The sequence below is a fragment of the Bison bison genome, unplaced genomic scaffold (genome assembly GCF_000754665.1).
Source record: "Bison bison bison isolate TAMUID 2011002044 unplaced genomic scaffold, Bison_UMD1.0 scf7180017864375, whole genome shotgun sequence".
Taxonomy (NCBI): Eukaryota; Metazoa; Chordata; class Mammalia; order Artiodactyla; family Bovidae; genus Bison; species Bison bison.
The window spans coordinates 4,566,702-4,586,401 of record NW_011494947.1 but is presented as its reverse complement, the minus strand read 5'-3'; the positions used below and the strand labels follow the sequence as shown (position 1 = coordinate 4,586,401).

Below are 19,700 nucleotides of genomic sequence, written 5' to 3'. Positions count from 1 at the left end.
GGACCCCCACCCCCACCCCCTACCATGACACTTGAGCACTCAGTCCAAGGTGCCCTGCCTTGGTCCTGAGCGACGGGCCTTGAGATGCGGGGAAGGGCTGCATCCCCTCAGTGGGCCCTGGCTGCGTGCCCCCACACAGGTCAAGATGCAGAAGGGAGAGCGCCAGATGGCCAAAAGGTTCCTGGAGGAGCGGAAGGAGGAGCTGGAGGAGGTGGCCCAAGAGCTGGCCGAGACCGAGCACGAGAACACGGTGCTGCGGCACAACATCGAGCGCATCAAGGAGGAGAAGGACTACACCATGTGAGCGGCCCTGCCCTGGGCGCCTGCCCGCACGCCAGCCCGGTCCCCGGGTCACTAAAGCACTCCTGGTTCCCCGCAGAGTGCAGTGGGGGAGGGTATCGGGGAGACCTTTCTGGAAAAAAAAACAGGAGTCCCGCAGGACAGCTAGGAGCCAGGCAGGTGGGTGCAGGGGCAGAAGACACGGCTGGTCGCAGGATCGTGTCTCAGGAAGGCCCCAAGGTGGGAAGAGTCTGTGACTGAGAAGTGAAAAAAGCGGGCCAGGGCGAGGGGAACAGGGTGCACCAAGGGCAGGGCTGCCACAGAGGTTGGCGGGCGCTCTCGGTGCCCACTTGGAGGCATCTGCATTGAGGGCGCTTGGGAGCCACTGAAGGGTGTTGGAAGCAAGGGAGCGGTGTGACCAGACGTGGGGAGAGTGGAGGGGAGAGCTCAGAAGTGGGTCTGAAGATGGTGGCTAGGTGGCCTTGGCAGTGGCCGGGGGCTGCGGTGACACTGGTTTCTGAGAGACCAGCAGGTGGCAGCACGTCACCGGTGTGGAGGCCCTGCTCTGGGGACCGCATTTCCTTGCAGAAGGCCACGCAGGCCTGGAGGGCCATCCCGCCCCCTCCCCCACTCCTGTGCCCTGACCAGGAGATGAGGCTCGCAGGGCATTGTGAGGCGAGCCTCGGAGTGTCAGGTGGGCAGGGCCCTGGGGGGCGGCTCACAGGGTCCTGTTCTTTCTGGCCCCAGGCTGCAGAAAAAACACCTCCAGCAGGAGAAGGAGTGCCTCATGTCCAAGCTGGTGGAGGCTGAAATGGACGGGGCTGCTGCCGCCAAACAAGTCATGGCCCTGAAGGATACCATCGGGAAACTGAAATCGGTAAGCGGCCGCCAGAGCCGCCCAGCCCGGGCCTGGGCCCAGAGAGGGGCCACTTGGAGGGGCCACGCGGTCATCATGCTGACTTTATGACATCTTCAGGCCAGGGAAGGGCACTCTTAACTCCTCAGCACCCCCTCCCCTCTTCTCACTTTTGGGGCCTGACCCTCAAAGATGACCTTTGGTAGCTGGGGCCTCCGAGGAGATGTCATCATGGGTCTCCTGGGATCACAGTAAATCCAGGCATCTGATTCCTGCAAGTATCAGGCACCAAGTGTATCGTCCAGGAAGTGCACCTCTTCCAGGAAGCCTGCCGTAACTGCGCTCACCCACACTGAACTCTCCGGCCCCTTTTTCCACCTGGCACTGTCGGCAGGCTCAGCTCCAGCCCATCCCTCCTGGTCTTCCTCCAGCAGCTGCCTTTGCCCAGCTCTTCTTGCCCAGGCTTCCTGGCACCAGGGACTCCTAAGTTCCCCATGGAAACTCCTTGTGCCAGCTCTTCCATTCTCCCCTTGTGCCTGGCAAGACTGCCTCCTGTCTTCCAGGAGAAACAGATGACCTGCTCGGACATCAACACCCTAACGAGGCAGAAAGAACTTCTCCTGCAGAAGCTGAGCACATTTGAAGAGACCAACCGCACTCTCCGAGACCTGCTGAGGGAACAACACTGCAAAGAGGTGAGCAGCAGCCCCCGCCCCACCCAGGCTCCCATGCAGAACCTGGGCCCTTCCAGCCCTGCAGGCTCCTGTCTTTAAAAAGAAAATATTCTCGGTGCCTGCCTGACCTGAGGGGTCATAGGACAATTGGCTGAAATCAATCATATGAAATGCCGGGCGTCTGGTAGACAGGCTGGCTTCCTTTTTGAAGTGGGCCTGGCAGTACAAGAAGGACCTTGGAAGTCAGAAGGGCAGCGGGGAGTCAGGGAGGGGTTTTAGCCCATCCCAGGGTTCGTGTGGCAAAGCAGGCATGGGAGGAGACCTGAGTTTTAGGAAAGTAGGAGGCTTAATGGCTGGCAGATACATTGTATGATATCACTTTGTTTTCTTAAAAAAAAAATGGTCTCTGAAATATATTTTATGTTAGCAAATGATTCTGAAAAGATTGAGAGTATAAACAGCTCTCTTCCCATTTGGTTCAACCCAAAGGGGTACCTGGAGTCTCAAAATGCCAGTCCTGACGAGATGGTATTTTTCTTAGATTTTGTTTGTTTGCTTCTTTAGGGTTTGTTTTTTTTTTTCGCTGCCTCGTGCAGTTTGTGGGATCCTAGACCCCTGACCAGGGATCAAACCCATACCCCCTGCCGAGGAAGCTCAGAGTCCCAACCACTGAACTGCCAGGGAAGTCCCTGTTTTTCTTAGTTTACCGTCTTTTTTTAAGAAGCAGTGTCAACTTCCTTTGTTTTTATTTAGAAAATTAACGTTTAAAATGATAGTGTACCTGCTATCCAACTTTCCAAACAAAACCTTGTCCACATGGCTGAATCCCTCTAGGTCTCCTTTGTCAATAACCTCGTCTCCCTCCCATCAGCGGGGAACTTTATCTGCGATCCGATAGTTTTTCTCTTGGGTATGCATCCTCAGGCAACCTACGGTATAGTTTAGCATGTTCTCAAACTTGACATAAATGATATTGTTCCATATGTATTCTTCTGAGTTTGCTTTTTTCAGTCAATGCTTTTATGAGATCTATCCATTTTTAAACTTGAAACCTAAGGTGGTTCATTTTCCCTGCTCTATTCTGTTTTATGACAGCACCACAACTTACTTACTCACCCTTCCGTTGATGGAGACAATTTTTAGTTGTTTGCGTTCACAAGCAGTGAGTGTTATTTTGCACACTCGTCTGGACTATTCCTGGTGTACAGGAAACATGAGAGTTTCCAGAATATATTTCTACGACTTTTACTAGCTACAGCTAAATTATCCTCTTAAAATATTTCTGTCTCATTTCTGGTTCAGTGTTCATGGGGCGTGATTTTTAACCTCTCTGGGCCTCAGTTTTCCCACCTATAAAATGGGAATAGCATCTTTCACATGGGGTGGTAAGAGATTTAGAGATGTTACCTGGACAAGGATTGTGCATACTCCCGGCACACGGTGGGTGCTTGATAAATGGTGGCTGATGCTACTGCTTGTCCTGGGACTGGAGGGGCTTTCAGAAAACCTCTTCCTACCAATTTTTTCCCCTTTTTGCCTTCTTACCTTCTATTATACCAGCCTGGAAGCCCAGATTCTCCAGTTGGAGGTGAAGGGTCAGCTAATTTAAACTCCCACCATAGCAGGTGTCCCCAGTTCTATCTCGGCGCTCACCTCCTCCTGCCTGTGTGGCCCTCGGGACTGCACCCCCATCTCAGTGCTTCCTGGGGAGTGCTCAGAGCGGTGGGGGCAGTGTTCCGGCTCTGGAGTCCTTTGGCTTCGGGCCCAGCTCTGCCGTTTCTGACTGTGTGATCTCAGGCAGCTGACTTCACTTCTCCCAGCCTCAGTCTTTTGGTCCGTGAAATGGGCGTGGTGACAGTGCCTGGCTCCATAGGGTGGGGGATTTGCTGTGGTCATGTGTTAGTCTATGTAGCGTCCCCCGGAGGCTCAGAGGGCGTCATGGCCTATCCTACAGTGATCAGCTGCAGGCTTTGGATCCCCGGTCCAGGCTTTTGTCCTGTGTTCTTTGCCTCTTGTTGCTGGAGAAACCACAGTGCTGTCTTCTTTCAGTTCCTGGGTCCTCAGGAAATTTTGGGACTGGGGAGCCCTTTTCTCTTGGTCCATGAGGGTGAACTGAGGGACTGAAACAGAAAGAGGAGTGAGCCTTCTGCTTGGGGTACTTTGTTCGGGTGCCTGGGAGGAAGAATAGAGATGGTTCACAAAGACACAGCCCAGTGAGAAAGTGGGCAAGGGTGTGAGCAGGCAGGCTGGGGAAGGGGAAGCCTAAGTGGCTAAATAAGCATGAGAGTTATTTAGTAATTAGGGAAGTGTGAATTAACAGAAGGGTTCATGCTGGCAAGACTGGCAAGAGGTAGAGGCTGGCTACTGCCCGGTGTGCTCACGTCCTGCTTGAAGCCGTGTGAGTCAGTGCAGGCATTTTGCAGGGCATGTCAGCTGTCACAAATCACAAACCTTCTGGCCCAGCCATTCTTACTCTTTGTGTCAGTCCTGAGGAGACACTGTGGTATATGCTCAACGTGTCTATTGCTGCAGTATTTACAGTTGCAAAACCCAGGAGCCACCTTATTGCCCAAAAGTTATGGGGAGAGGTTAGAAATACCACTGCAAAAAAAAAGAAGAAACAACAAAAACAAAAAAGAAATACCACTGCATTTTAGAGACAGAAAGCAGATTATAGAGGTTGGGGAATTCCGTGGCGGTCTAGTGGTTAGGACTTGGCACTTTCACTGCCAGGGCCCAGGTTCAGTCCCTGGCCGAGGAACTAAGATCCTACAAGTTGTGTGGCATGCCACCCCACCACACCCCTACACACAAAAGAACAGATCGGGGGTTGCTGGGGGCAGGGAGGAAGAGAAAATGGAGACTGCTTGACAGGTGCGGGTTTCCTTTTAGGTGATGAAAAAATTGTGAAACTAGAGAGTAGTGGGTCTACCCTGGTGGCTCAGACAGTAAAGAATCCTCCTGCAATTTAGGAGATCTGGGTTGGGAAGATCCCCTGGAGGAGGGCATGGCCACTCCAGTATTCTTGCCTGTAGAATTCCATGGACAGAGGAGCCTGGCAGGCTGCAGTCCATAGGGTCGCGAAGAGTCGGACATGACTGAGCGACTAATACTTTTACTTTTCTCTTTCAGATGGTAGTGATGGTTACTCAACATTGTAAATGTACCATACACCACTGAGTTTTACACTTGAAAATGGTGGCAAAGTTTGTTACATTTTACCAAATATACCAAAAACTATTGAATTGTACATTTTAAATGGATGACCTATATCTGAATTTCTATCTCAATAAAGATTTTTTTAAAAATCCAGTTGTAGACAGAATTACAGTATGGTATCATTTTGGTAAAATTACACATTAATCCCTCCCCACCCCTCACCTCCCAAAAGCTGGTTCTCTAGGTGTAGCTCTGTGTAAGGGCAGAGAGGAAGGATGGGCAGGACAGTCACCAAACTCGCCACTGTAGGGCTGGGTTTGGAGGTGGGGATAAGGGGTTCATTAAGTATTTTATTATGAGTATATAATTCATTACTTCCCTCATGAGAAACATAATTTTCAGGACAGGAATACGATCTAGAGGAAGCAGACCTCTCAGTTTATTGGTTAACGAGTTGGCTTTTCCCGCCTTCCCTTAAAGGATTCTGAAAGATTGATGGAGCAACAAGGGACACTGCTGAAACGGCTGGCAGAGGCGGACTCTGAGAAAGCGGTAACACACAGCGCCCCCTGCCGGCCAGAGCGGGTATAGGCGACAGCATAGAGGTGCTGAGCGGCTGCAGAAGGGCTGGAGCCCTACTCTGATTTTTTTGGGGGGTCTTAGTTTCAAATCTGTAAAAAATATGAAGCAGATATTCTCATCCCTCCTTTTCCACCGGGCTTGTCTAGCTGCTCACTTGAGAGCTTGAATCACCAAGTTGGACGCTAGCCTGAGGGATGGTGATGGATTTGTAAGCCATCAGTTTGTTCTCTGCATTTCCTCATTTGTATTACGGTGTAGACCTGTTGACCCCCAAATTCCAGTTCTCCCAAGGAATCTCTGCCAAGGCATCACCTTCCAAAGTCTGTTCCATGGAACCTTGAGTTCCTCAAGTGTTAATGGGTATAAGAAACAAAAGAGGGGGGAAGTGATACATGGCCAAATAAATATGGGAAAATACTGACCAGCCCGAATGGCTCATTCAACAAGCTGCTTAACTTCAAGACTTTCTGGAGCGTTAGATGTATTAATGTCTGTTGTGAGGTTCTGAGAGAGAGAAATAGAGACCATGATTCCCAAGGTTTAGCCGTGGTGCCTGGCTGAACATCACTAGGATTCGGCAGTCATGGTGATGATGCCTGAACGTGCATTCCCAGTTCAAGAGCCTTGTCAAATTATGATACATCAGAAAATGGAAATACTAAGGTGCTTTACCAAAGATACATATTTAATCACACTATGGTAAACGTGGTTATACAGCAAAATATGTATTTGGCTTTTTAATCTGTGTTAACAGTGGTTATCTCTGGGTGGGAGATTGTGGGCATTCCTTAGTGTTTTTTTGGTGTGTCAGTATTTCCCACAGTTAACATTATTTTAAATTGTTATAAAAAAAATTGTGATACAGATGTTAGGTGCTTCCTGCTCAGATCTCTGTGACATGGGCCAGTGTCTCTGGGACTTGAGCCCAGTGGCCAGGCACTCACAGGAGTTTTGTCCTCCCTGGGCCGAGCCTCCTCTCCCTTCCCAGGGAGCTCATGACAGTCTGTTCTCCCCAGCGCCTGCTATTACTGCTGCAAGACAAAGACAAGGAGGTGGAAGAGCTCCTCCAGGAAATACAATGTGAGAAGGTACCATCCCCGACAGTCGCTCCTCCGTATGGGCTGGGAGAGTGCCCTCTCCCAGGTCGTGGGTAGAGTGCGCTCTGGAATCGCAGAGCTGGGTTCAAATCCTGGCTCTGTCACTTTCTCCGTCTCTCCAAAGGCTCAAGCAAAGACAGCATCTGAGCTTTCCAAGTCCATGGAGACCATGCGGGGGCATTTGCAAGCACAGCTTCGGTGCAAAGAGGCAGAGAACAGTCGCCTGTGTATGCAGATCAAGGTACCTGCTTGGCCCCACTGATGGGAAAGGGAGAGGGCAGTGCCTGGCGGTCCAGGGGCCATGGCCTGGCCAAGGTGCTCATGTTCAGGATTTGCCCCCAAAGGTTTAGGGGGCACTGCTGCCAAAGCACTCTGAGCCAGTGGCAAGGGATACTCTGGGCCAGGGGCAAGAGCAGGGGTTTGGGTGTTCTTCCCAGCAGTGACCAGTTGGGTGCCATGCTTCTGAGCCAATCACTTAATCCCTTAGGCCTCCAGTTCTCCTAACTACCCATGGGGTGGGTAGAGAGTTGGCGGGGGGCTGACGTCTTTGAGCCAGGGACCCTCTAAGGTCACAGCTCTGCTGAGTAACTGAGGAATATCTCTGACTACTGTACTGGTAGTTCAGGGAAGGATGCCAGGATGTTAAGATAGAGTTCTATCTTAACACTAAGAACCAGTGGGTTCCGTAATGGGAGAGGTGCTGTGGGAAACTGGGCAGGGCCCTCACATCTCTGGTCTGCATCGCCTCCCACACAGTTGACCTGATTTCTCTGTTCCTCATTCCTCCTTTTTGCTGCCTCCCCACCCCCCCTCACCCTGCCCCGGACTTCTCGTCTCTCTCCTCTGTCTCTCCTCCACCGTTGTCCCTGTCTCCCAGAACCTGGAGCGCAGCGGGAACCAGCACAAGGCGGAAGTGGAGGCCATCATGGAGCAGCTGAAGGAACTGAAGCAGAAGGGAGAACGAGACAAAGAGTCCTTGAAGAAAGCCATCCGAGCCCAAAAAGAGAGAGCCGAGAAGAGCGAGGAGTATGCTGAGCAGCTGCACGTGCAACTTGCCGACAAGGTAGCGGCCTCCCCGAGGAGGGCAGGCCGACGAGGAAGGGAAGGAGGGGTGGGGCGGTGGATAGGCGAGGAGTGGATGGGCAGGTGGAGGTGAAAAGCTCAAGAGAGGTGGCTGGGCAGGCAAATGGAGAAATAGATGGCAGTGGAGAGGGTGAATGAGCTGGGAGGACGGGTGGCTGGCTGGAGGAAGAAGAGGCAGTCAGGGAGTTAACAGCTAAAAGGGTGGTGATGGGGGAGGGCGGCTGGCTGGAGACAAGTGGAGGGTTTGTGGGACATTCTAACCGCATCAGTATCACAGGTGGGAGTGATGGTTATGGATTTGCAGTCAGGGTGCATGTGATGCTGGAAACGGAAAAGTAGCATCTGGCTCCTGCTTTAGTCTCAGTGCTTCTAGAAAGGAATTGCAGGAGGGGGTTTATGTTATCAGGGTGAGGGGTGTGGCCTGGGATGACCCTCAGCTCCCTTGGCCTCAGTGCTGACACCTGACCGATGGACCCTGTCTACTGTCCCCTATTCCCAGGATCTTTATGTTGCTGAAGCTTTATCCACTCTGGAGTCATGGAGGAGCCGCTATAACCAAGTTGTAAAAGACAAAGGAGACCTTGAGCTGGAAATTATTGTCCTGAACGAGTATGTCTGTGTGAGGAGAGGGCATGGGGCCAAGTGGAGGAGGGGGTGAGCCGGTGCATGGTGCCAGGCATCTGAGGCAGCTCGCGTGGGCCACACGGGTGCCATCTGGTCTCCTCTGGTCCAGGGCTGCAGTGGACTGGCCGAGGTAGGCCCTGGTTCCAGCCCTGTCCCAGGGTCCTGCCCCCTGGTGGGCACTATGGAGGGGCCTTCTCTGCTCAAACCTGGGCCAGAGCGGGGCCCTAACCTGCACAGCAGGGAAACAAGCCCAGCCTCAGTGGTGTCCTCCTTCCAGTTCTTGGGGGACAGGGCAGCTGGTTTCTGCCTTCACCCTGTCTTCTCTCAGCTTCTCTTTGTCTGCCAGTCAGTAGGTCAGAGGTACGGCCTGGGAGTAGGGGGCACAAGTGGCCTTAAGTTGAAGGTGACTGAACACACCTTCCTCGTCACTGGTGGACTATCAACAGTGACCATTCTCCGGCTCAGCCGAATTCATGTGTTCATTCATTTGTTTATTGAGCAGCTACTATGTACCAGGCTGTGTATTGACCTTTAAGGTTACAGCAGTTAAAAAACAAATGCATTGCCTTCCCCATGGTGTTAACCCTGTACTGCACTTATGCCGGGCACTACCCTTGGGATTCTCCATCTAGTGGGAAAAAATGGATAGTTAGGGCAGAAGGATCTGAGGTACAGATGAAAGGGATCACGGAAGACATGTCCTGAGGTGGGATGTCTGAACTGGGCTTTTCAAGTTGAGCTGGCGTTTGCTGGTGAAGCAATAGAATGCGTTTGCTTGGGCCTAGTTAGTACTTGCAAAACATTTGCTGAATGACGAACTCTAATTTCTCAATACTCAAAAAAAAAGGAGCCGTGTGCCTTTTTACTGCTTTGTGGCACCTGCCCTCACCCAGGGGAGATGGAACCCCAGTGCGATGTGTGTGTGAGGGAGATGGATGCCTGCGGGCACCCCTGACCTCTGAGCCTGGGAGTTCTGTCCTGACTTCAGTTCCTGATGGGCTAAGAGATCAGGAACTACTTTGGGGAGCTGGGAAGGGACTTCACCCGTGGCCCTTGTCTTCAGACAGTGTCTCAGCCTTGTGGGACGATTAGAACAGAGAAGGCTTCTGGGAGGTGGGTGGTAAGGGAGGTAGATCTTAAAGGCTATTGTATGAAAGCGGGCTACCTGGGAACGCCATGGGTGCCAACGCGGGGCAGCTGCCCTTCGCAGTGGAGACTGGGAGCAGGCCGGGTGCCAAGGAGAGGAGGGACATGGGTGACCTGGGAAGGAAGCCCAGGCCCCACTCCACACAAAGACGCAGGCTGCTCATAGCCCGCGGGCTTGATTGTGTCTGCTTTCGCTTTGTGACCTTCCAGCCGGGTGACAGATCTCGTAAACCAACAACAGACCTTGGAGGAGAAGATGCGGGAAGACCGGGACAGCCTGGTGGAGAGACTCCATCGGCAGACCGCCGAGTATTCCGCGTTCAAACTAGAGAACGAGAGGCTGAAGGTGGGTCGTGAGAGCCAGGCCCGGGACATTCGGGTAGAGAGCAGATGGCTGGGCACTCCTGGTTGGGCCCAGAGATGACCGCCGGGGCCTCCCAAGGGCCTGGAGGCAGCAGTGGGCTAAGAGGGCTTCCTCTGGAGTCGGGGAGACCCAGATTCAAGTCCTGACCAAACCTTGTGGAGTTGCAGGACCCGAACAGGATGTCTGCCTCGCTGTCGCTGCAGTTTCCTTAGGGGGAGGAAGTGAGGTCCTGCGTGGAGGGTGAGGCGGGTGAAGTGCCCCACGTGACATTCAGCCCATGCATGTGAGGTCGATCTGACCTTGAAGTTAACACTGATGCTCCTGGCGCACTGCTGGGACCATCCACTTGCATTCACTCTCACTGTAACCTCCCAATAATGTGATAATTACTCCATTTTCTAGAATAAGGAGACTGCTTAGAGCAAGTTTAAGTTTCTTGCCAAGAGTCTGCCCTTGGAAGTATTGGGAGTTTGGATTTGAACTTCAGTCTGACTCTGGGGCTGTAACCACTAGCTTTTAACCACTCACTTTACACCCTCCAGCAACCCGGTGGTGAGAGGCAGCGAACAGAGGTTGACATTGCAGAGCCAGGTTTGATCTTGCTTTTTAACTGATCTGGGCAATAGTGTCTTTTTTTTTTTTTTTTTTTTACTGATTTTTGTTAAGATAGATAGATTTAAGGAAGTATAATATAGAAAGGTACACAAAACAGACGTACTTTGTCCACCAGTCACCCTGATGGAACCTTAAAGCCAGCCACCCCGGTGACCTCACCTAGTTACAAACATCCGCTGCTAACGGAATGGTTGTCCTGACTCTGTCACTCCAGATGAGTTGGCCTGGTTTTGAACTCTGAGCCTGGCCCTTGTGGCTTTTCCTTGGCGTTCTGTTTGTGGAAGTTATCCACGTCGTGTGTGGTGGTGCATCCGTCTCTGTGCCGTGCATTGTGCCATTGTAGGAATTATACCACGACACGCTTGTCCATTCTGCTGTCGATGGATGTCCGGCGGTACAGCTTCCTATACCTTGAAGTAGAAATGCTCGGTCAGTAGGTGGTACGGTGACCTTCGGTAGGTGCCCGCGAACAGTAAAGCTGGGTGTACAGGTCTCCAGGCTTATCGGGCGTGTGAGAAACGTGCTCCGTGTCTCCGCAGCAGCGCTTGGTGGTGTCCGTCTTTTTCATTTTAAAAAGGTGGGAGAGCGCTCGTGTCACTGGTTGCCGTGCAAGTGTTGGACAAGTGACAGACAAGCCCACGCCTGACAGTTAACTAGGGTATTATTTGAAGGCCGCTATGTCTGTGTGGTGAGATACAGTGTGGCTCTTCAGAATGTTTGTAGAAGTATATTTTCCCAGACATTAATTACAAAGGCAATCATAATTACAGAGGTAAAATATGCTTATATGAAAGTTGAAAACATCACAGAAATGTGATGGCAGAACTGAAGGTCTCTGTTACCTGTATATGTACATTTATTCCAGTTTTTTTACTCTGATAGTAACCTGCATATTCAAACATATGCACATTCATCCTTCCATCTGTTATTCTGCAGCTTGATTTTCCCACTCAACCACATTTCATGGATATCTTTTTTTTCTTTTGCTTTCTTTCTTTTAAATGAGTGCTTATTATTTTATTGAGATACCATGACTTTATTTTGTCCCATCTGCTAAGGTGAGCATTTATTGATGAGAGAAGTAGTTCTCAACATACTTGTTAATTGAAGAGTTTGTTGCAAAGCACTGGATATAATATAATCCAATGCTTACTGGAAAAAATAAAATATCTACACAGCTATCAATATATAGCCATATACTAAGGAATCATGATTTGTTTTTCTGGGTTTTATCTCCATTTTCTTTAATGATAATATGTTGCCTTTTTCTCATTTTTTTCTTTATTTTGGTCATGCCCTGAGGCATTCGGATCTTAGTTTCCTAAAGATCAAATCCTGGCTCCCAGGAGTGAAAGTGCTGAATCCTAACCATGGGACTGCCAAGGAATTCCCAATAATGCATTGCTTTTGTGATAAGAACAGAAAAACACGGGAATCTCTTATTTTCATCTGTCTTCACTTGAGTTGGTCATATTGGGAAGCCCTGCCTTGGTGCCTCTCTGAGGAAACCTGCTGGCAGGGGTCGAGTAGGTGGGGCTTCCCTTTGCCAGCCCCTCAGAGTAGGAGTCAGGGCTTGGTTTGGCCACCTGCTCCAGGACCTTTCCTGCTGGTTACCCACTAGCCGGTTAACCTTGATCTGGTTCCCTTCTAGGCTAGCTTCGCCCCAATGGAGGACAAGCTCAACCAGGCGCACATCGAGGTCCAGCAGCTGAAGGCATCAGTTAAGAACTATGAGGGAATGATTGACAACTATAAGAGTCAGGTAGGCTGTCCGGTGTCAGCGGCCCTGCCAGGGCAGCAGCGCCTCCTGCTATGGAGGGAGGTTCACCCCAAGGCCTCCCCCCAAAAAGGTGTCTGTTTGTTTTTTTTTCACCAAAACTTGGCTCTGCCCAAGATGGCCCAATGCTTTGTTGGTTCCCAGGTGATGAAGACCAGACTGGAGGCTGATGAAGTGGCTGCCCAGCTGGAACGCTGTGACAAAGAGAACAAGATCCTTAAAGATGAGATGAACAAAGAGATTGAAGCGGTATTGCTCCCTGTGCTCGCCTTCTTCCCCTCCCCAGTCCCGGGCCTGCAGTCTGTCCCTCTGTCTGTCCTTGACGCTCTCCGATGTGCTTCTCATCTCTTCTCTCTCCTGCTTCCTCGTTATTCCTCTTTCTCATCCTGGTTTTCCTTAAAAAAAAAAAAAATTTCCCCTGCTTGGAACATTCAGGTGGATTCAGATCCACAGATCTGTCAGGCCTTAGGTGTGCCTGTTGCATGCCTTCTTTGTGATGTTTTAATTTTGTGCCAACCAAAAAATTGCCTCCTGTCCCCTTCCCCGCCAAAAAGCATTATTATTCTAGAGACAGCTTGGCTGTCTGGAAGCAAAGAGATCATCTTAATAGTGACCTTGGAGACAGATTGAGTCCAGGCTCAGCCAGTACCTGGCTGCATATCCTTGGACACGTTACTGCCCCTCTGCAGTCCTTAGGCTCCTCCTTAATACAAGGATGGGTGAAGACCTGATAGGTGATAGCTTTCCCTCTGACCCAGAGTGTTGTGACTGCCTTCCTAGGAGCTTTTGGGTTACACTAGACTTGCATCCTGGCTCTGCCAGTTCCTAACTGAGTGACCTTGGGCAAGTGATCCTTTGATCCTCAGAGTCTTTAGGTGGGGCCAGCAGCACCTACTGTGTTAAGTTGTATGAATTCAGGGAGTAACGCCTGGGTCCTGGAGTTTGTTACATGGTCACCATTATTCTTCAGTGAGTAAAGGAGCAGCAGGCTGCAGTCACCAAGTAGCCAAATGTGTCCCCCCCAGAGAACACCTAAGATGTTTTCAGTGGCCTGCCGGGAGGCTGCACTTCTGCCCGTGGGCCTTGCAGGACCCTTTCCAGGGGCCTGAGGGCGGCCTTGCCACACTCCCAAGGATTCTGTTTGGCTGCTGCAGCCACCAGGCCCTTCCCAACTGTGGGCTCCTCTCTCCCACTCCAGGCACGGAGGCAGTTCCAGTCCCAGCTGGCTGACCTGCAGCAGCTGCCCGATATCCTTAAGATCACAGAGGCTAAACTGGCTGAGTGCCAGGATCAGCTGCAGGGCTATGAGCGGAAGAACATTGACCTCACAGCCATCATATCAGACCTGCGCAGCCGGGTAAGGGACTGGCAGAAAGGGTCCCACGAACTGGCCCGAGCAGGGGCCCGCTTACCAAGATGAGCTGCACGCGCGCGCCGCCCCCCCCCAAGGGAGGACCACTTCCTTTTTCTTGGCTGCCGCTTTCTGAAAGGAGTGAGCTATCATCAGTGCTGTGAAATAAAAGTCTGGTGTGCCAAATGCCTTGTGTTTGCACAAAGTGATTGTAGTTATAGGAGCTGCCGGGCCCTCCTGCTCTCGCCGCTCCCTGAGTGCTCCAAGTCTCCGCCGGCCTTGCCCTTCAACGCTCTGCTGCTGTCCTCAAGCCTCATGCCACCAGCGGACACCAAGCCATAGGTTTTCTTTGTCTCCGTCTTTCTCTTGCTTTAGCTGCCTTTCCCTAGTCTGAATAGACCCCTTGCCTGAGCTTCTGTCCCAACAGAGGACTGCTTTTCTCCCAGAGGCAATCTGCCTTTGGGTGCCTGGAACCAAGCCGGCAAGGTCTAAGAAACGGTACGCTTCTCATCTGCACTGTGACCTTGGGCGAGACCCTTCCCCTGTCTACACCTGCGTCCTTGCAGTAACGGTGGAAGTAGCTGCCATTTTTTGAGCATGTGCTCTGTGCTCCGGCATTCTCTCATTTAATTCTCCCAGTAACTTTGCAAAGGGTCTTATTTTCCCCATTTCACAAAAAGCAGCCAAGGGCAGAGAGGGGGAGAAGTCATTTCCTGAGGTCACAGGTCACACTCTCCTGAACTAATGCTTCTCAACAGGGACTGGAAGCCAGCCAGCTCTGTCTGGTTCCCAAGCCCATGTTCTTAGTATTTTAAATCACCTGCCTACTCTTGAACCTGAGTGTACTCAGGACCTTTCAGGCCTGGATGTCTGAGTCTTCTGGATAACTTCTCAAACCTGCCAGTCTGAAGGACTTGATAGATTTCCTATGGCCTTGCTTGCAGTGGTCCCCAGTTAAGGAGAATGACATCAGCAGTCCCACCAACATCCTTGGTAAAGCTCGGTAGTGGGTTGCGTGGACCAGTTAGGCCTGCTCTCTGCTTCTGCCTTATGTCTGCCCAGATCCTACTGACTGGCCTCTCCTGAACCAGACTGTGTCATCATGGCTATTCAGGATCGAAGCTGGCTTCTCTCAGCGTGGGAGAGCCTTCGATCTCGGGGGTTGGGCCTAACCTGTCCCTACTCTCCTCTCTCCTCCAGGTTGTGCGTTGAGACTTGGATGCCTGCTGAGGGCAGCGTGCCTCTCTCCTGGGTGTGGATGACAGGTCACAGGGATAAGGGAGGGCTGTACCTGGAGGTTCTTTTGTAAACCAGTCTGTGTTCCTGTCATTTTAGATCGAACACCAGGGGGACAAGCTGGAGATGGCGAGAGAGAAACATCAGGCTTCCCAGAAGGAAAATAAACAGCTGAGTCTGAAGGTGGATGAACTGGAGAGGTTAGAGGCACTTGGTCCAATCTCTGTCCTCTTCCTAGGACCTGAGACTTTTCAGCCACTTAGCTGCTTTGGGCTCAGTGTGCAGAAATGTTTGAGGGACTCGAGGCCCTGGAAGGTACTAGGCAGACCTCAGAGGAAAAGCTGTTTCCACTGCAGTGGTAAGCATTGTGGGAGAGAGGAAGGTGGTCTCTGGCCAGGGGGGATGCTCCATGACAGTGTGATCAAGATCAGACCACCCAGTGGTGGTCCAATGGTTAAGACTCTGCGCTTCACTGCAGGGAACCTGGGTTCGATACCTGCTCGGGGAACTAAGGTCCTGCATGCTTCATAGTGTGGCCAAGAAATAAAAAGAAAAATTAAGAAAAGGATCAGGCCACCCATAGGCACCACCTATCAGAAAGGCATGCTTCATCCAAGCAAACCAGCAGGGCCAGGTGCTGCAGTGGGAGACACTCCCCCACATTCTGCTCTTTATTCCTGGTCACCCTTCCCAAAACCTTTCTGATCTATTCCCTGTTACTTACTGTCTACTGGAGGCAGTCAGGAAAAGAGTTCACGTTTTGGAATCAGAATCTTTGGCCTTTGATCACAACTTGGCCACTTTACCTGCATTGTGATCTTGAGCAAATCATTTCATCCTTTTGAACCTCATCACCCTGTTTACTCATCTTGAGAAAGGGAGCAAGGTAGGGAGAAGTCCAGTTCTTGGGGTTGTTGTGTATCTTCCTCGAGATAATCCTCAAAGGGCTTAGCACGTTACCTGGTGTGCAAAATCAGGCTGTATAGAATAGTATATATGAGTTGGTATTATCCCCATTTTAGATACAAGGAAACTGAGCTTGGGGAGAGGTTAGGTGACTTGCCCAAGAGCACACAGCTGGTGACTTGCAAAGTTCTTCCTCCCGAGCATTTAGTGTCCATAACATGAGGGTTGGAGCCCTCGTTTCAGTGATGAAAGACTTGGGGAATCCCAGGAGGCTGCATTTGGCCCAGGTGGCTCACACAGCCTGCCAGCAGGGACTTTAAGCAAGTGGTCTCCCCTGGGCTCCACCTTTACTCTGCTGGCCTCAAAGATGCAGCTGCAAAGTTGCAGGACTTAAAGAACTCCTGAGATTGGAAGGTGTTCTGGAAGTGCAGCGGGGACCATGTGTGCACACAAGATGGTCACTGCTGCCCCATGGCTGGTCACAAATGATGTTGAGTGCTCCAGCTGAAGTCCCTTTGCTGAGGGTGGCAGCAGTGAAGAAGTCGGGGGGGGTGGGGGTGGGCGTGGGTTTTGGTGACAGACCTACCAGCTGTGGTGACCTTGAGCCAAAGACTTCACCTCTCCGTGGCACAGTTGCTTCATTTGTAAAGTGGGGATCAGAATGGAACCCACATTCCTGAGCTGCAAGCTGCCATATCACATGTGATGTTACATGTACGCAGCACAGCCCACAGTCAGTCTGTGCTTGCTTCTCCCACTCTCCATACAGCTCCTTGCCGTCATGATGATCAGCAGATTTCTTTGATTTATTCCTGTTATTCCCTGGAGATTCTTGGTGTGGTGTGAACCCGGTCCAGCGTGGCTGGCAGCCCCCAGCTGTGTGGAACAAGACACATAGTGGGACGAGCAGACTCTGACTGAGTGCTTTCACCTAGGAAACTGGAGGCGACCAGTGCCCAGAATATCGAGTTCCTACAGGTGATTGCCAAGAGGGAGGAGGCAATCCACCAGTCCCAGCTGCGACTGGAGGAGAAAACACGGGAATGCGGAACCCTGGCGAGGCAGTTGGAGAGCGCCATTGAAGACGCCAGGAGGCAGGTCAGTCTCACATCTGTTGTTAAGCAGCTCTGCGTCTTAGGGCACATCGCTTAACTTCTCTGAACCTATCTCCTCATCTGAAAAATGGGCATATCGTAGTAGTACCTGCCCCCACAGATTCATCATGAAGATCAAATGAGCAATGATTGTAAAGGACTTGGCACTGGATTCACAACTGCTCCTGTCATTGCTGCCAGAGTGGGCCTCAGACAGGTGTTCCACATCTGAGGTGGTAACTCATGGAGCGTTGGCAAAGGGCAGGTGAAGCAGGCTTGCAGAAGTGGTCTCCGTAGCTAGCTCCCGCCCTGAGGCTGCAGAGAATTCTCCACAGTGAGACCGGTCAGTGGGAGTGGTCCAGCCTCTTCTTTACCAGGTGTCCCTGTGTCAGGTAAGCCAGCCCCACCTCTGTGCTTTCTGGGCAGGTGGAACAAACCAAGGAGCACGCAGCCTCCAAGGAGCGAGCAGCCCAGAACAAGATCCTGGACCTTGAGACCCAGCTGAGCAGGACCAAGACCGAGCTCAGCCAGCTGCGGCGGAGCCGGGACGATGTGAGTCTGTCTGGGGGTAGCGGGGGTGGTAGCAGACAAGAAGGGTATGGGTTGAAGGTTGAGCTTCCTGGCGCCTGCAGGGCACTGTGTTCTGTTCTTTTTATGAATATGACATGGTTTTATTTTCCTCCCATCACTTTCCCGTCCCTTCAGGATATTCCAGGTCCCTCCCCTTGTTTATTACCAGCTTTGTTAAGAGGGCATGTACCATAAAACTCTCTCATTCAGATTGTACAATTCAGTAGTTTTGAGTACATTCTGAGTTGTGCAGTTATCACCACAATCCAGGTTGAGAATATTTTCAGAAAGAAAGCGACCCATTAGCAGCCCTCATCCCCTGGCCTCTAGGGGTGGTCTGTTCTGGGCATTCCACACACTTGGGCCCCGGCCCGTTCCTCCTCTCAGGCTGATCGCCGCTACCAGAGCCGCCTGCAGGACCTGAAAGACCGCCTGGAGCAGTCGGAGAGCACCAGCCGCAGCATGCAGAACTACGTCCAGTTCCTCAAGTCGTCCTACGCCAACGTGTTTGGGGACGGTCCCTACGCTTCCTACCTGACCAGCTCTCCCATCCGCTCCCGGTCTCCTCCCACCTAAGCCGCTGCTCTTGGGTTAGGGGCTCAGATGGATGCCTTGGCAACGGAGGTGTCGCTAAGCCATATCTGGAAAGCCTGTTGGTTTTCCTCTCTCTCCCTGAGATGAAGTATGTTCAGGATCTTGTCTTAGCTACTAACTCCAGAAAAGTGCCTCGAGCAGCAGGGGATGGAGCCGAACCCACTTAGTTCTCTCCTCTCCGATAGCATCACCTGATGGAAAGTTCTAATTACCCCAACAGGCCTTAAAGCTACTACTATTAGGGTCAGGTTTTAACTCACTGTGATTGGCTCATTCGTTTCTCAGGAGAATATTTGGCCTGGACTTTCCCTCCAGACCGTTTTCCAGCTCTCTTCTATTTGAGGACTCGCTCGGGTTTTCCCTGACCCTAACCAGCAGGAGCTGCTAGGCAGAGGTCCGCACTGCGCCTCACCTTCTCGTGCTGCTTTCCTCATTGCATGGGTACGGTGTCCTCTCCAAGGTGCTCCCCTCCCACTTGTGGCCAAGTTTCCTCAAGGCCACTTGCCCTCACGCACTTCCCTACAGACACTCGAGGGTTTATGTTTTACAAGTTCGCCTTGTAAAAGTACAATCCCAGTCTCGTTGATTTTTTTCTTAGCTAGGTTTGTGTCTGTGGAATGCATTTATTCTTGAAATGTATATGTTTTACAAAAGCTTTTATAATCAATATTTAAGTTTCCACGGGATAGTCTCCTTTACCCACACGATCCCTCTTCTAAAAATGATTCAGTAAGACGCTGCAGAAGAGCCAGTAAACGTTTTTTCAGGACGTGGCACATGGAACATTAGGCTCTTTGATTCTGACTGGGTCGGTGCTTTCTCCTCTGCATGCTTTTGCTTTATGATCCTGTGAAAGGTCCGGAGGAGATACATGGCAAGGTGCTGCTCAGTGTGTGAGGGCAGATGGCTTTAGCTCTTAGGAGGAAGATGGGCTGTGTCTGTCTTGCTATTTTTTAAATGTTAATTGCTTTCTGACAGATGATGGGCTATTTTTGTCCTCCTCACATGTTCCTGTATTTAAAAGAACAACATATTCAGAGAGAAGAGAACACACTTGGTGTTCTGTGCTGAATCCTAACCTTTCCATTCTAGATGGTATTGTCCTCTGGGTGATCAAGTCTTGTTCCCTCTCAGCCACTGTAACCCAGGTCCGAACCTCTGGAGAATCCCCGTGTCCCCAAAAGCAATGGTCCCACACAGGCATCTGGATTGCACTCCCAGAACCGCACCCCCCCACCCTGCCCCAGCTTTGGAGACATTTGTAGTTTACAGCTTTCAATGATTTGTTTTTGTTAGTTTTGTTCTTAAATTTTATCTTCAGCTTTTAATTTTGCCAAGGAAGGTCCCTGAAATTACTACTACCAGCTACCATTGCCATAAAACCAAGCCTATTTTCACATCATTAACATAGACTTGAATTTTCATACAATGTATGAAAGATCTTCCTAAGAAAAGACAGTTGACAAACTTACACCAATGTGCATACACTTCTGTATAACTCATCATTATTATCATCAAGCTGATGATAGCCCTTCAGTGTAGGATTCTGCTATCTGCGATGATGCTGTGGGGAATTCTCTTTGGTTTCGTGGCTGGGATTCTCCTAACAATGTTTGGTTTTTCTTTGTAAAATATTGTATTACAAAAAGTCCAGAGATTTTGTGAAAATGAAAAATGTTTATATTGCTTCAAA

General features: G+C 50.9%; 1 protein-coding gene across 6 annotated transcripts in view; it reads left to right on the top strand.

Annotated features, from left to right (window-relative positions):
• The window catches only part of ODF2 (outer dense fiber of sperm tails 2), a 27,910-nt gene extending 8,210 nt beyond the window's left edge, over positions 1-19,700 (top strand). For 5 of the 6 annotated variants that reach the window (XM_010856849.1, XM_010856848.1, XM_010856847.1 and 2 more), the window contains 16 exons: positions 140-300; positions 1,027-1,156; positions 1,699-1,830; positions 5,449-5,520; positions 6,567-6,638; positions 6,772-6,888; positions 7,525-7,710; positions 8,230-8,339; positions 9,711-9,846; positions 12,131-12,241; positions 12,401-12,505; positions 13,455-13,613; positions 14,943-15,043; positions 16,685-16,847; positions 17,270-17,395; positions 17,801-19,700. In XM_010856849.1, coding sequence (XP_010855151.1) covers positions 140-300; positions 1,027-1,156; positions 1,699-1,830; positions 5,449-5,520; positions 6,567-6,638; positions 6,772-6,888; positions 7,525-7,710; positions 8,230-8,339; positions 9,711-9,846; positions 12,131-12,241; positions 12,401-12,505; positions 13,455-13,613; positions 14,943-15,043; positions 16,685-16,847; positions 17,270-17,395; positions 17,801-17,989 — 2,070 coding nt within the window. In that variant the 3' untranslated portion in view covers positions 17,990-19,700. The remainder of the gene's footprint in view (positions 1-139; positions 301-1,026; positions 1,157-1,698; positions 1,831-5,448; positions 5,521-6,566; positions 6,639-6,771; positions 6,889-7,524; positions 7,711-8,229; positions 8,340-9,710; positions 9,847-12,130; positions 12,242-12,400; positions 12,506-13,454; positions 13,614-14,942; positions 15,044-16,684; positions 16,848-17,269; positions 17,396-17,800) is intronic. The other variant, XM_010856846.1, reaches the window with a different exon arrangement.